The sequence below is a fragment of the Gekko japonicus genome, unplaced genomic scaffold (genome assembly GCF_001447785.1).
Source record: "Gekko japonicus isolate JY-2015 unplaced genomic scaffold, Gekko_japonicus_V1.1 scaffold630, whole genome shotgun sequence".
Taxonomy (NCBI): domain Eukaryota; kingdom Metazoa; phylum Chordata; class Lepidosauria; order Squamata; family Gekkonidae; genus Gekko; species Gekko japonicus.
The window spans coordinates 407565-424368 of NW_015162498.1; the positions used below are offsets into that span (position 1 = coordinate 407565).

The window sequence follows — 16804 nt, forward strand, 5'->3', positions numbered from 1 at the left end:
GTGGGTGGGTGGGAATCCATTATTATAAAGGTAACCACTGATTAAACATCCTCACATCAGTGCCACAAATGTCAAAAGTTGCCACATGGTTGGAACTCTCAAGATATGGGACACAAGGGGGCTAAAGTAGTCAGTACCTGCTGGCTTCTTCGGGTTAAAACAAACAGCCTGAGATGTGGATAAAATCCTCCAGGAATTACAGGACACGAACACACGCGTAGCCCATTACATTCTGCACCAACTGGCAGTGGTGACCTAAGGTTACAGGCAGAAACCGTTCCCCCAGACCCATTTAACTACAGATGCCGTGCACTGAACCTTGGGACACTGCTTTCTCCCCTCAGCCTTCTTCCCCCCCCCCCAAGCCTTCTCTCAGTTGGGAATTCTCTGTCACCAATGAAAACCACAAATAAGCATTAAATCAAACACTAAAATTAGATAAGGCCTCAGTTCCCAAGGACCAACAATTAGGAATTTAAACCAACTTCCAATCTTGGTTTGACCCACGAGTTTAAAGAGAATCCTCCTCAGCCTTAACTTCAGGTCAGTGCTAACATCACCCTTAACTGTGTTTAAAAGTGGGAATAGGGGGATCCACAGAAAAGAGACGGGAAGTGCAGGGGCAGGAAATGATTGCATTTTTAATTTCGTTGTACTATGTACAATGACAATAAAGTATATTATCATTATTATTATTAGGAGGAGGGAGTATAAGATCCTGCAACCCACTCCCGATCCCCTAAATCACACTACAAGAGACCAACTGGTGCTGTGAGGCTTCCATAGACCAAACTATATAGTAAAGCAGCTCATGGTATGACCAAGTCATGCGACAGTCTTGCTGAAGCTAAGCAGATCTGAATCTGATCAGTGTCTAAATGGGGGGGGGGGGACGACAAAGACCTCCTGAGAACCTGAGAATCAAGGGCCACAAGTTCCATGATGTGGGGGGGGGCACAATTATACCTACTGTGGTTCAAGTGGGTAGCAATGTTGGTCTGAAGCAACAGAACAAAGTTTGAGTCCACTGGCACCCTTAAGACCAACAAAGTTTAATTCTGGGTATGAGCTTTCGTGGGCATCTGAAAGACGTGTGCATGGCACATGAAAGCTTATTTATTCCCAGAATAAAACTTTGTTGGTCTGAAAGGTGCCGCTGGGCTCAAACTTTGAGCTATTGTGGTGTTTTGCTATGTAAATATTTTTGTGTACTTTATTTCTATGATTTAATGTGTGTTGCTGTTGGATGGCTGCTATACCCTGGGGACGGAGGTGACTTGGTTTTGTAGAGAGAACTTGTTCAGAGTGTGTGTGTGGGGGGGGGGGAAGAGCTGAGTGGGTGGAGACTGAGGTGCTGTGAGGGAAATCCGCATTCTTTCTGGAGGCTATTAGCCTAAGTGGCATGTGAGGGGGGGAAAAACCTTTGTGGCTATGTCTATTTAAGGAACTTCACAGAAAGAAGAAGAAAGAAGAACTTCACAGAAAGAAGAACTGTATCTATTTGAAACCATTGCACTTACAGATTTTACTGAAACCACTATACTGTTTTATTGAGAACAAAGGACCCCCTTTTACCTCAGAGCCCTACCGCGTGCTGACTGTTCTAGCATTCTACCAAATATAACTAAGCTAACCTGTTCAGTTTGGTGTAGCGGTTAAGAGCAGCAGGACCCTAATATGGAGAACTGGGTTTGATTCCCCACTCCTCCACATGTAGCCAGCTGGATGACCTTGGGCCAGTCACAGCTCTCTCAGAGCTCTCTCAGCCCCACATACCTCACAGGGTGTCTGCTGTGGGGAGAGAAAGGGGAAGGTGATTGTAAGCCGCTCCGAGACTCCTTCACGTAGTGAAGGCCAGGGTATAAAACCTACCCTTCTTCTTCATTGGGTACAGCTAAGAATTCTAAGGCACACACAGGGCTATTTTTGGGCAGGAAGGCACAGGAACGGAGTTCCGGCTGGCTTCCAAGTTGGCCACACCCAGCAGGAACATATTAGCATAATAGGCCACACCCAACAGCAGAAACTCATTAGGATTGGCTACATTAGGGGTGTGTGGCCTAACATGCAAAGGAGTTCCTGCTACAAAAAAGCCCTGGGTTTGGACAATAAACAAGGTAAACAGAATAAGAAGCAAAAGGTGGGTGTGGCTGGATGAGCACACTTCTGGTAACATGTGGGTGTGGCCTAACATGCCAATGAGCTGTGCTGACAGGGGTGTGGCCTAATATGCTAATGAGTTCCTGCTGGGCTTTTTCTACAAAAAGAGCCCTGGGCACATGCATTTGGTGGCAGTGAACATAAGTAGGAACACTAAGGAGGCAGCATAACACGTCACCTCAGAACACTACAGAGCAGTGCCTTCACAGGTGTGACATCTAAGGGGTCTCAGGAAAGAGCAAAATGTTACAGTTACGAAAGTGCGTTATGTTAGCTTTGTTAGCAAAGTAAAAAAAACGATAAAACTAGTTACTGTTATTACCTGTCCTGAGTCCCACTTCGATGTAGAAGGAAAGTGAACTTTAAATGTTTCAATAAGTACAAAGAAACAAAACATCACTTGGTTGCCCCTATAGGTCTAAAGCTCCATTTCCAATGTTAACGCACAACACCACGGAGAATGTGAGCATTGCAATGCACCTTGCTTTCCACTTACCTCTTCCATCTCAAAGGAATCCTTCTGCTGCAGCATGAGACTGACGATGGAAGGGTTTACCACTGGAGCACAGGCTTCCTTATCCGGTGGTGATGCAGGGAGCTCAGAGTCACCCTCAAGGCCGCAAGTGGCTGAGCCCGGTACTTCACTTGCAAGACCGGATGAGTCCGTGACAGCAGCTCGCTCACTGGGGCCATCTGAATGACCAAGGGAGTCCGTATTTTGCTCCCCTTCACAAGACGTGTGGTCCTCCTGCTTTCCTTGTGCAACATTAGCTCCAGAAGGAAGTTCAGAAGCCGGAAGAACATCCACAGTGCTCGGCTGATTGCTGGGTGCTTCCTCTTTGACCGTAGCCAGCGAAGATGCTTTGAAGTGCTTTGGTGTTTTGGGTTCGTTTTTAGCATCGGCATCCTCGAGCTGTCCGTTCTCAGATTTCTCCTTTTCAACCGGCGAAGGCGTCGAACAGCCGCCCGCTTCCCCTGCCTGCTGGTTACCACAGAGGTTGAGCTTAGACAGGGTCTTCATCAGGCGGCTCGCGGTGTTGCTCCGGTTTAGAGGCGGCGGGCTGGCTGCCTCTTTGATGGAAGCTGTTGAGTTCATGCTCCCGATTTTCTGCAATGGGGTGCCAGACACTTGCGAATATAAGGAAGAGAACGCATTGGCCACAGTAGTGAGCACTTCAATCTGACGAAAGCGGCCTGGCAGGGGGACAAAACAGATGACAAACAGAACAATGGATGGCATTGTCAGACTCGGCCAACGAAGCTACAAATGTCTCGGGACTTGCCAAGGGGAAAGAGCACACACACAAAAGAAGAGCGGAGTTTCTCACACTGAGATAACGTGGCGAAAATCACGTTCACAGCTTCAAGTTTCTGACATCTGGTTAAATCACAAGTTTCGACTTTGAAGGAGAAGAGTCCTTCCGTTTTAAGGAAAGCTGTGTTCTCAAACTGATACGCCGGACAGGATTTCACACCTTTTTCTCCTTTTTAGATCATTGCTACAGGCAACACTCACACACGATACACTCCACTGGCACTGAGGAACTGCCTTGTGAAAGAAAGTATACATTGACCTGGATAGCCCAGGATAGCCCGATCTCATCAGATCTTGGAAGCGAAGCAGGGTCGGCCCTGGTCAGTATTTGGATGGGAGACCTCCAAGGAATACCAGGGTCATGATGTAGAGGCAGGCAAGGGCAAACCACCTCTGAACGTCTCTTCCCTCGAAAAGCCTCCGAGGTCTCCATAAATCAGCTGTGACCTTTTTTTGACAGTTTCTAAAATTATTTTCTTCCATTGCACACATACAGAACATTCCACCTTATTCTTTCAAAATGTTAAACAACTCTCGCGCGTTACGATATAATGATTTAAACACTGTCAAACTTTAAATTCTGAAATAATACCAAGTCTCAATAATGTGCATTATTAGGGATTATCTCCTTTCCTGCTAAGTGTTCTACTACAGGAAACCAAAGAACTTGAAATGCTTTTTGGTAGTTAGGCAAATTGGGAAATGATTGACTGACACATAATTTTACTTAAAATAAAGTGTTCCCATAATTTATTTTGCCACGTTTGTAGTACAGGGCCTGACTGTTCTCTCTATTTCTTTGTTGCAATTAAAGTTCTTGCAATCGCCAGGAGGTATGAGTTTAATTTTGAGAGAGAAGGATTGTCTCCAACAATCCAGGCAAGTTACTCCCCGTGATTATATAGATATGTTTTAGAATTTGCTGCCAATTTTTTTTAATGAATGGCCATTGCCACCACAGTGTAAGTAATCTACTAGCCCATAGCTTTTTGTTACAATTGAAGACGGGCCATCTAGGTGGAAGGAAGCTTAACTCCACACAGAAACTGTTGATTGCTTGCAGAATTATGCTACATACACAAACATCGAAGTAACATATATATTGCTGTTCTTATTCAACAATGGATGGAAACTCGGAGACAACTGATATGCATGGTCCAGTTCAGATGAAGACCTTCGAAACGACTGGATAGTACAGAAAATTTCATCAACTCAACTTTATGTTTTGGACCTCTCTTCCATGTCATATATAATTGTTTACAATATAGCATCGTTTTTGCATTATTTAGCGCATGTATATGGCTTTTTTCTCTACTTCCCACCACCACACATTGGATCCAGGACATGGACCACCCAGAGACTGTAAATCTTCCAAGCTTTCTTGTTGTCCCATCCCGCCCCCCATCCTTTCCCCCAGTCTGTGGGACACACATGGAGTAAAAATCACATGGTTCACAAGGCCACAGTAGGGAGAAATCGTTCTCTTCCTCCTCATACCTCAGTGAAGGTCCGGTCACAGAAGAGGCAACAGACAAGTAATTCTGCCCACCTCCCCCTACAACCTCCCAGCCTGCAGAGCTATTACTCCACATGGATGCTGCAACTCCAGGAATAAACTATCACATAGCTGGAAAGGGTGGCTGTTGGGAGGAAAAAGCTGAGAAGATCAGCAACTCACAGTGCCTTCCACTAATGGACTGCAGGATCCAACCCATCGGGTATATTTCCAGCTATGTGCCTGAGGACTTTCACAAGTACAGAAGCCGCAGCTTGAGGGAGAGGGAAAGGGCAAGGGGAGTGCAGACCGTTTCCATCACCTTTGCCTTCACCAGGCCTTAACCTGCTTCCCTCCCTCTCCGGTAAGTCCAGGGGTACACATAAACTAAACTAAAAAAAAAAAGCAATGCAGCTCTTCATTATGCTTTAATTGAATATAGTATTACTTACTTGTCAAAGCAAAATTTGGATTTTCTACTTCCATGCGTTGCAACTGGGCATTCAGGAACACTTTGATATCTATTCCTCTGGCAAACGATGCTGCACTGAAAAACCTTGACGGGATTTTAGAAGCAATATCTGGTTCATCACGGCCAAACCCTAGATTGTAGAGAACCTCTTCGGGATCCTCCTCATACAGTTCCAGTAGTTCAGACACACTAGACAAAAAACACAAGTATGCGTATGGAAGGATATTAACAAGGTATACAACCCAGGGAAGCTGGTGTCTTTGGATTTAAGATTTGAGCGGCAGTCCCCCGCACTTAAAGGGGAGGGAAAGATATCTTGGATTCTTCTGAGTTGACCTCCAAGCCTCCATTTTGGAGTTTAAGACTGAGAACCTTAAGCGTGCATGTGACGACCCCTTAACTGGGGAGGTCTGGGTTTACTTTAAAATGTTCTTTCAGTTTTGTTTTACTCTATATATCCGGCTGCCACCAGGAAATTTTAAAAGGATTTCCAAACCTTTATGCTTTCTCTATTTCTGGGTAGGTATGTCGAGGGTTTTAGGCGTTCGAGGTACTATGTGGTTCTGGGAAGTATTTCTTTCAGAGTGGGTATATTTGAATAAAAGAGGATTTATTGAAGTAATTCACAAATAAAAGATTAACTCATTGTAACCAGGAAGGCTTAAGCTTTCAAAGGCGTAGAGAACTTCTCCTTAAAGATCCCACAGGATAAAAACGTAACCTTTCACACTGCTGCAAAATTAAAGGCCTTCTTGGAGATAACATGCCTGCTTATTAAATCAATGTACAAGTCCTGTGCTTCGCCCCCCACCCCACCCCTAGTTCAACCCAGCTGCCCTTTCCTTACACACCGTGGAGCAGTCATTCCACGCAGATGCCAGTTTTTTCCAAGCTCAGCACAGAGACACAGCACAGTAGCAACTGAGCTTTGTCAACGTTTGCCCAGGTGTCTCATTCCCAGTTCCAGAGCTGTCATTCCACGTTACACAGCACCAGTGTCCAAAGACACTGGGCTTTTTCTACAAAAAAAGTCCCGTCTATGCAGATTCCATGCTCACTACTGCCTTTGGCCAGGGGATGTAAATCATGTCACACGTGAAGCGGCCTTGTGCTCAGTCAGACCAACAGTCCGTCAAGGTCAGTATTGTCCACTCGGCAGCTCTCCAGGGTCTCAGGTAGAAGTCTTTCACATTGATAACTTCCTGTTCCTTTTAACTAGAGATGCCAGGGATTGAAGCTGGGACCTTCTGCATACAAAGCAAAAGGCTCTGCCACTGAGCCACAGCCCCTCCCCAAATTCACATGCACATAACTTCATATCACCATCTAGCGTTAGTGGAAAACGACTGTCTTAACGACATTTCATTTAAAAAGTATTGTATAGTGTTTCTGATCGTTAGAGTGTTCAAAACTGTTTGACCCTTTTCAAACTGCCCTTAACTTCATATCACCATCTAGCGTTAGTGAAAACGACTGTCTTAACTACATTTCATTTTAAAAGTATTGTATAGTGTTTCTGATAGAGTGTTCAAAACTGTTTGACCCTTTTCAAACTGCCCTTGTATTATGTTTTAGTAACTGGTTGCTAATGGATTTTTTCAGTCATTTAGGACAGGCCCATTTTAGTAACCGGCTGCTAGCGGAATTTATTCACCTGTCCCTACAAACCCACTTGCATCAGGTTTACAAAGCATGGTTGAGCCGCTTTTGAGGGAAACTGCTTTTTTCCATTTTCAACCCCTTCACTGTGCTTCTGAATCACTGTAGTGTGCTGCTTAAAATGTCCATAAGCGCTTCCTACAGTGCCTCTTTTCTCCCTGCCTTTTTTCACCACGTGATCTTCCTCTGACTTTAAAAATGAAATATTCTAAGGTGACCACTATAACGCTAAACTGCTATAGCACTTCGGCGCTATAGCAGCACCACTGAGGTGCACTGACTCCATTGAGTCAATGCATCTCAAGGGTTCAGCGCTATAGCAGTTTAGCGCTATAGCACTCACCTTAGAACGTTGGGGTTTTTTTTAAGTCCAAGGAGATTGCAGGGGGAGGGGGAAGCAGCACTCTTTGAAATTACCATAGTGCTTCAGAGACAGCTCATTAATGGAATGAAATTTGCTGTATGAAACCCCTGTCCCAGTATCACTTTCCTTGAAATAGGGCCAACAACTAATAACATCCACTTTAGAATGGTAATTTGAAAAGGGCCATTGGCTTGGATGCAAAGACAGCAGTGGCTCCCCTGATGGAATATTTTTGCTGTCTGCAGATGATAGAGGGATTTGCTCCCCCCACTGTCTCTTTGGGTCCATGAACCCACAGAAGTACAACTCAGGGAGGGGAAGAAGGCTGCAGTGGGCCTTTGCTGAGGATCTAAGACTTCACATTTCTCCCATCCACCCTTACCACAAACTCATTGTTTTACTGGAAAGGCAACAAGCTGCACATGGCCATCTACCACATTCAAAGCTAAATGAGAGCTTGAACAAAGGAACCCCCAGCTTATCCACCGCTCCCCTCTGACTGATGGTGAACAACTGTGCTTCACTGCACTGAAGCACCTGTCCTCCTAGCAAGTAAAGGCCATGTCAGTGGATTGCAGGAAATTTAGTTCATCGGGTGCAAAGGCTGGTGGAACCTTAAAACGTGTACGTTCTAATATGGAACTCATTTGTCAAAACTCATCTGAGAGTCAAGAAGCAAAACTGCAAGACTTCCCATAATTCAGGGATCCCCAACCTTTTTGAACCCGTGAGCGCCTTGGGAATTCTGACACAGAATGGTGGGCACAACAGTAATTTTTAAAAATGCAGTGGGAAACATGAGGGAGGAAATAAAACACACACACTGTGGTGGCCGCTTGTGCTGAAACAATGTTATTTTAATCTTCACTGCCAATCAGATCCCCAGTACTGACCAGAACTCCTGCAGGGCAGTTGCTCCAGCTGACCACACCCAGGGCTATTTTTGGACAGGAACGCACAGGAACAGAGTTCTGGCTGGCTCCCACGTTGGCCACACCCAGCAGGAACTAATTAGCATAATAGGCCACACCCAACGGCAGAAACTCATTAGGATTGGCTACATTAGGGGTGTGTGGCCTAACACGCAAAGGAGTTCCTGCTACAAAAAAAAGCCCTGGGTTTTGACAATAAACAAAGTAAATAGAATAAGAAGCAAAAGGTGGGTGTGGCTGGATGACCACACTTCTGGTAACATGGGGTGTGGCCTAATATGCTAATATGATGTGCTATCAGGGTGTGGCCTAATATGCTAATGAGTTCCTGCTGGGCTTTTTCTACAAAAAAAGCCCTGACCACGCCCATTTTCTAAAAAGACTTGGCAGGCACCAGAAGAGGTGTCCGTGGGTGCCATGGGGCCCCGTGTTTGGGACCACCCCCCATAATTATCCTCAGCATGGCCTGCTCTGCTACTTAGGAAGAAAGAGAACAGTCGGCTAAATCCCGCCAGTTCCACTGACCGATTCATGCACCCAGAACATCGATTCTTTGCTTACCTTGAAACGGTTGCACTGCTTTTCCCAGAGCCAGTAGAATTCATGCTTCGGCCCTTCTGGTGAAACTGAAGCCTCTTGTCCTTCGCCAACATGCCGTTACTGACCATGCAAATGAATAGAGAGTAACAAGGCAGTTAACTTTCCTTTCTTCTAAGGGGCTTAACATTATGTCATTTCTCTTTTCTTAAGGCCACTTTGGGTTCATCGTTGTCACATGTATGGGGGGGTGGGAGAAACACATTTGCTTGAAACATGCCCCTGGACTCCTCCATCCATCCATGTACGATGAAGTAGGAGCCCTCCCAGAACCCACTCTCCTCTAGCACCTTCTCCTCTTCTGGCACTCTCTCTGCTGAGAAGCCGTCTGTGGGTATTTCTCACTTTCGGGGAACTGCCCAAACGTCTTCACAGATCTAGCCAATGTGGAAAGTACTCTATTTTATATTTTTGGCACTGTTTCCCTTCCAGGGTCTTGTTTCAGTAGTTCAAGCCTCAGGCCACAAGCAAAACAGTCTCTCCATCTCTCGTAAGTCACACGAAAGCGGCAGGGAGGGCCCCCCTCATAACAGAGCCTTGGCTTCCAGACCTCACCCTCACCAGCAGATCCAGCTGCCAGACCACAGGGGAAGAAAGGAGCCCTCAACACACAGAGGGACCCGTACTGAAAGCCAATGTGGGCTTTGAACACCCATGCTGCTGTGAAGCTTGTTGGGTTACCCTGTAGCAGGAACTCCTTTGCATATTAGGCCACACACCCCTAATGTAGCCAATCCTCCAAGAGCTTACAGAGCTTTTCTTACAGGAGCTACTGTAAGCTCTTGGAGGATTGGCTACATTAGGGGGGTGTCGCTTAATATGCAAATGAGTACCTGCTACAAAAAGAGCCCTCTCACTCACTTCACTTCCTGTGGGGACAAAATTACTTCACTTCCTCTGAGGACAAAACTATGGAGGAGAACCATCTACCCTGAGCTCCTTAGAGGAAAGGCAAGATGAAAATGCAGGAGGAGGAGGAGACTGGATTTATAACCCGCCCTTCACTACCTGAAGGAGTCTCAGAGCGGCTCACAATCTCCTTCCCCTTCCCCTCCCCACAACAGACACCCTGTGAGGTAAGTGGGGCTGAGAGAGCTCTCTCGAGAACTGCCCTTGAGAGAACAGCTCTGAAAAAACTTGTGACTGACCAAGGTCAGCTGCATGTGGAGGAGTGGGGAATCAAACCCGGTTGTCCCAGATTAGAGTCCGCTCTCCTAACCACCGCACCCAGCACAAATGATAACGGGGGCCTACATGTCTGTGGGGAATGTGGACGACCACCCAGGTATTTTGGGTTAAGTCCTTTGAAAGTTTTTTTTTTAAAATATAAAAAAGCTTTTTAATTTGTTTGGACGTTACTAAAACCGCTTCCCCCCTCCCTTTTTCTAAACGAATGGCCCCAATAAGGACACTTTAGAGAAATGAATGTCTTGCAGACAATGGCCAGCCATTATTCCCAAACCAGAAATGAGGTTATTTACCAGATTTCCATTTGTTCACCACCTTGGTGCAGCTGATTAGCTGAAAAGGGAAACAATACGTATAAATTTCCTGCACTGTAATATAAATAACTGTGAACAAATAGCAACCACTTGATCCAATAATAAACAGGGCAGTTCCTTCCAGCTTGCTCGCTGGGGCTATAAACTCGTGTAGCACATACAGCCAACTTCGTACAATATTGGATTAGGCTTAAGGACACGCGGCTTGCGTAGGAAGCTTTTTCTGGGGTGAAGATGAGGAACACCGATATCCAAGGAGAAAGAGTCTGGCGTCATGACCAGGGGACTGTCCTCCCACAATTCTCTGCTAAAAGACAATCACCACGTCCCTTAAGGACATAAGAGAAGCCATGTTGGATCAGGCCAGTGGCCCATCCAGTCCAACATTCTGTGTCACACAGCGGCCAAAGCCCAGGGGCCATCAGGAGGTCCACTAGCAGGGCCAGAACTCCAGAAGCCCTCCCACTCTTACCCCCCCAGCACCTAGAAGACAGAGCATCACTGCCCCAGACATAAGAACGTAAGAGAAGCCATGCTGGATCAGGCCAGTGGCCCATCCAGTCCAGCACTCTGTGTCACACAGGGGCCAAAACCCAGGTGCCATCAGGAGGTCCACCAAGCAGGGCCAGAACTTCAGAAGCCATTATTTGTGAGGTAAGACAGGGCAACTGGAATGAACAGCCAATGCCAGGGACAACACCAAGCAGGGCCAGAACTTCAGAAGCCCTTATTTGTGAGGTAAGACAAATGAACAGCCAATGCCAGGGACGAACGCAGTGCTGAGTCTATTCTACCAAGGAGCACAGTTGCTCTGAATACCAACCACCTGTACAGCTTAGATTTACCCTATGCAGCTATCACTCCTGCCCCCTCCTCTTTGCAAAAATGTCCGTACGTCACACATGAGGCTGAGAGAACCGTTTGAAGTAGGACACACAAAACTAGCTTTTCGAAGACATGATGCATGGTGGCATTGTCGCCGTTCATGGGACATGTGTTCATTGTCACCATCGTGGTCTCTCCTCAAACAGGGCCTCCAGAGAAACCCGCAGCCTGACCAGGACCAATACAGATCCAGGATTAGGCCAAGGCCAGAGACCTCTTTTTAAGTAAGCCTTGAACCCAGCAGAAGGTATATCTGGCACCAGGCAGTCCAGGAATATATCGACTTGGGCACGGGCAGGGGCACAAGTCCTTGGGTGTGAGCCAGAGGGCTCTCTTGGGCCCTTAGCCTGTGGCTCATAACCTTAAACGAACTGGACCACTGGATTCAAGAGCAGCCCAAGCTACAGCTGGTTATGTTCTGTTTGTTTTAATTGTATTTGTGAATGTTGTTAAGCTGCTCTGGTTACCCTAAGGGAGAAAAGTGGTGAATGACCAGACTAATTAAGTAAGCAACAGAACGAAAGGGAGCAAAGAAGATGTACCAAGTTCATCGCTACTAAAGAATATGAGTCATGCTGTTCTTCAAGGCTCTGTAAAGGTAAACCATCCCCAGCCAGACTTCGTGGTCTACAGGTCTGACTCCACGATAGGAAACATATACTGAATATTCCAGAAGCCACTGGCTTAAAACAATAACTTAGATAGCAGGTCTTGTAAGTGAGCCTTGGCAGACTTCAAGACAGGCCATATATTCCTCTCCAAATGCTGGCATTAAATTTAATCCTCATCTCCTAGACTCCTTTGTGAATGCCGCTTCAACGCCTATTTCTTTCACAGTCAAGTCACTTTTACTGTATATTACAACAAGACACCAACTGCACCTGGTAATGGGGAAGATTAACAAAACACATTTCACAATAAAGCACAACACCTATACAATCACCCACACAAACGCCAAACTGTCTCAATCTTGGCCTGATCTTTTTTACACTCTCTGTGCCAAAAGAGCTGCTTTTCAAATGCATGCTGATAAAAGACAGCAAATAATACCTGCGGCAGACTAATCTTTACAAAGAAATAGAGGGGTAGTCAAAAATCCCCATACCTTCATACAATGGGCACTGTAATATTATGTTTTCAACTGGTACAACTTTCATTTTACTCAAAGATGGATACAGTTGGATAGCAATACAAAAAGTAAATTGTAAGTAAAAGTAAACCTGAACTCTAAAAGTAAACCTAAGTTGAATTATCTGTTACAGGAAAACTGTTTTACCCCATATATTACTGATTTTGTAAAATTATGTACAAGAAAAGGCAATATGTCTCTCTCTGTGTGTATGTTTAGATCAACACAAATGTTGGTAAACAGATTTTGTTCTCCTCTGCCATTCTGAATTTTTCAGCAATAATGATTGCACCTCCAGTCAAAGCCCTGATCCTGCTACCTTGGAGGCATGTCAACAAGAGCTGACAAAACATAGGAGAGATGGTATTCCACTTTGTATCCCATGAAAGACAGAGAACAGCAGCTTCAGTTTCTGTTGTCATAAACATCTTAGAACCCAAGACAAATGGGTAGGTCGATCAGCCAGGTGTCTCCAGTCCAATTGCCCACCATTATCTTGCCGTAGACCCTAACCCCCCTTGCTGCTCCACTACCTGCTGTAAAAACATATCTGGCTACACCTGCTTTTGCTTAAGCTAGCAATACCCAAAAGCTCTAGGCTGGCATGAAAGCTGTTCCGTATTAATAGCAACAGAAGACATGGCAGTTATCCAGCAGCTTGGTCCTCTCCACTCACCTAAATGGTCCAAATGCTTGGTCCTCTCCATTCACCTAAATCAGTTTCATGCTGGCCCAATAATCTGAGAAGAAGTATAAGATATGGCCACCGGTGGAGATGGTCCCTGCTTTGAATCTCAGTTTCGCCATTAAGACAATGGCAAGAGTCCAGTAGCCCCTTAAAGACCAACAAAATATGTGGCAGGGGAGGAGCTTTTGTGAGTCACTGCTCACTTCTTCAGATCTCTCAATCAACTTTTGTTGAAAAATGGTTTCCAATAAATTACACGGCACAGAATAGAATTATTCCTGATTATTTAGTTTCATCTGAAGTGTTTGTTCTATAAACCCCAGATTTAGAGTATGTTTTAATTTTGATCAATAAATACTAGCCGGTTGAACTCAAATTCTTACATTTATACAAGATGGTTGCTAACCCAACTGTATTACCAGAAAACATGGTAAGAGTTTTAAATAGTTAAGTTGTAGATAGATATACTGATTAGAATATCAAGAATATTATTAATTTTAAATAGATTGTATTGTTTGGGTTTCTCTGTCTCAATTGTTTTGTATTTATTTAATAAAAGTTATTAAATTTAAAAAAGAAGTGAGCAGTGACTCACGAAAGCTCACCCGCTGCCACAAATTTTGTTAGTCTTTAAGGTGCTTCTGGACTCTTGCTCTTTTCTACTGCTACAGACAAACACGGCTACCCTTCTTGATCTATCTCCCTGAAGACAATGGGCAGCCTCTTTCGTTCAGGTCATCTATATTGGTTGTTTGTTCTATAAACCCCAGATTTAGAGTATGTTTTAATTTTGATCAATAAAGCCGGTTGAACTCAAATTCTTACATTTATACAAGATGGTTGCTAACCCAACTGTATTACCAGAAAACATGGTAAGAGTTTTAAATAGTTAAGTTGTAGATAGATATACTGATTAGAATATCAAGAATATTATTAATTTTAAATAGATTGTATTGTTTGGGTTTCTCTGTCTCAATTGTTTTGTATTTATTTAATAAAAGTTATTAAATTTAAAAAAGAAGTGAGCAGTGACTCACGAAAGCTCACCCGCTGCCACAAATTTTGTTAGTCTTTAAGGTGCTTCTGGACTCTTGCTCTTTTCTACTGCTACAGACAAACACGGCTACCCTTCTTGATCTATCTCCCTGAAGACAATGGGCAGCCTCTTTCGTTCAGGTCATCTATATTGGTTGATCCTACTGGACTTTTAATTACTGGACTAAGAAAGTTTCAGAACGTAGCCATGTTGATCTGCAGTGGCAGAGCTAGTTTTGAGTCCTGTAGCTCCTTAGAGACCAATAAGATTTTCGGGGTAAAAGTTTTTGGGAGTCAAAGCACCCATCATCAGATCTGTCAAAGGAAGTTTTGACTCTCAAAGGCTTACGCCCCCAAAATCTTGAAGTGGTGAGACATAAACAGTATCTTCACCTTTATATCCCACCTTTCCTTCATGGATGCCAAAGTGGCATCTCTAGTGTTGCCCAGCGGTCTCTCACCCGGGCACTGACGACCAGACCCAGGGCAACTTAGCTTCAGCAGAACTGCTAAGTCCTGTGGCTCCAGAACATTCTGTCTTGACTGCGTACCCTCAAATAAAGCCCACTGTCAACAGAGGGATGCTTTTAGACTCCACTGGAAAGGTTTAACACAGGGTTACTCCTCTAGAGCCAGGTGCCTCATCTTCCCATGGGTGTGAAGAGCAGGAAAACTGTTTTCTCTAGTGGCTCCTACCATACTACTTTATTAAAAGATTTAACAGGATTTTGGTACGCCTCATGGCGGGTAAGCAATGTTTCAACGTGGTAGGAACCACTACTTGAAAGCTAACTATCCTGCAGCTGTTCACATCTGCGGGGTGAGAAATTGAGGCTCGGACGTTGGCTTGACTTGAGGATGGGGCCGTGGCTCAGTGCCACTGCACCTGCATTGTACCCAAAAGTCCCCAGGTCCAATCCCCCCACGTCTCTAGTTAAAAGGATTAGTTAGCAGACAATGTGCAAGGCCCTAGAAAGCCACTATTTTGGGAGAGAGGCCATGGCTCAGGGGCAGAGTATCTGGCTTCATACACGGAAAGTCTCCAATTCAATGTCCAGCATCTGCTGCTAAAATCCTTGGGCCATTTCTCACTAGAGCTGCCTCGCAGCACAGCGCCGTTTGCCCCGACACAAACATGTCAATTTCACACCCGAAGCTCCGGGGCTGCATTTTGACTTGGGGCTTCGCCCAATTTCCTCCGCAGTTTCGTGATCCTGGTTTTTGAGGATCATGAAACTGCGGAGGAAATCGGGCAAAGCCCCAAGTCTAATGCAGCCCTGCAGCCTCGGGTGTGAAATTATCTCATTTCCCTGCCATCTGCTTGAAGTCCCGGACGTGTGGAGGCTGGCCATGGTTGCTCCAGAACAAAGGGAAGGCACTCCGCACCTGCTCAAAGGCACCCTCTTACTTCACATATTCCATGGCTGATCCCTAGCAACAAAGCCCGTTCCAAAGCAAAGCTCTCTTTCAAATTAAGCCCCAGACAGAACTGTTTTCAACTGTTTTTATAATATAACTTTTTTTAAAACCCTCTTTTTTCATGTGGAAACATGAATCACGGTCCTTTTCCCAAAAAGACAACAAAGCACACGTACAATGGAATGGCTACGCTTCACTGAGTCACCCTGCAATTAACACAGAAGTCTCATTTCGAACTCCGAGCTCTGCCTCCCGTCTCCAACCCCCATTTATCAACCAGCAAAGCCCCACTAGTCCAAGAACGCCGTCTTCTTCCGTTTGACATTAAGCAGCTTTTGACCACAAGAACAATCACGTGTTACGGCCACACCCACCTTCAGCTCCCAGGGATAAGTCATCTTCAAAACTTCCTCCATTTCTCACCAGCATGCCTTTGAAAAGAGGGGGGGGGGGAGAGATGTAAAATCCAGCAAGTTCAGTGTCGAGCCCCAATGCCTACATTTCAGTAATCAGGATTGCAAACTGGGGAAAAAAGAAAACCCAAATATGACACAAAACAAAACTATTTCAACAATGCTTCCCTCCCCATTTCTTTTTGGGCTGGAGACCCCCCTTCCAGGGAGCCTGAAGCAGACAGATACTGCTCTTCAGAATGCAGATCTTAAGGACAGAGGAAGGAACGCTGGTGACCTCCACAGCAGCTCTTTCAAAGCCTCCCTGCCAGGGAAAACTGTCCTGTCATCTATCGAGAACAGAGCAGAGGCTACACTGCACGGCATGCGCATGCAACAGCAACACAAAGACGGCATCCGTAGACGCACTTCGGGAACCTTACCGGAGATCTTGGAACCTGCAAGGCAACCGGGATCAGACATCCCCTCTTGTCTCCGTGCATTGGGAAATAAAAGGGCGCTCTAGCAACCGCAAGGGCCTCTTATACTCCTTGTCGCTACCTGCAGATTCTTGTTGTACTTTGAACTTTTGCATTCTGGTTGGTGCAGGTGGTAACTTTTCGGGCGTGGCAAGTTCAGTCAGAGCGAGCCAAGGAAGACTGTACCGAAAAGAGCTGACCTACTTCTCTGCGCATGCACTTGACAAAATTTCTTTCTCACGCCCCACACAAACCTTGCAGTTCTTTCCCTGAACCACTAA

At 45.4% G+C, this 16804-nt stretch overlaps 1 protein-coding gene across 2 annotated transcripts in view; it reads right to left on the reverse strand.

Moving 5' to 3' along the window:
- The window catches only part of SSFA2 (sperm specific antigen 2), a 109612-nt gene that overhangs the window by 65537 nt on the left and 27271 nt on the right, over positions 1 to 16804 (reverse strand). The window contains exons 1-6 of one of the 2 annotated variants that reach the window (XM_015406087.1): positions 16488 to 16535; positions 16027 to 16083; positions 10476 to 10515; positions 8959 to 9057; positions 5423 to 5631; positions 2657 to 3354 (exon numbers count right to left, since the gene is read on the reverse strand). In XM_015406087.1, coding sequence (XP_015261573.1) covers positions 2657 to 3354; positions 5423 to 5631; positions 8959 to 9057; positions 10476 to 10515; positions 16027 to 16083; positions 16488 to 16527 — 1143 coding nt within the window. In that variant the 5' untranslated portion in view covers positions 16528 to 16535. Of the gene's footprint in view, positions 1 to 2656; positions 3355 to 5422; positions 5632 to 8958; positions 9058 to 10475; positions 10516 to 16026; positions 16084 to 16487; positions 16536 to 16804 lie in introns of those variants that run through there. The other variant, XM_015406086.1, reaches the window with a different exon arrangement.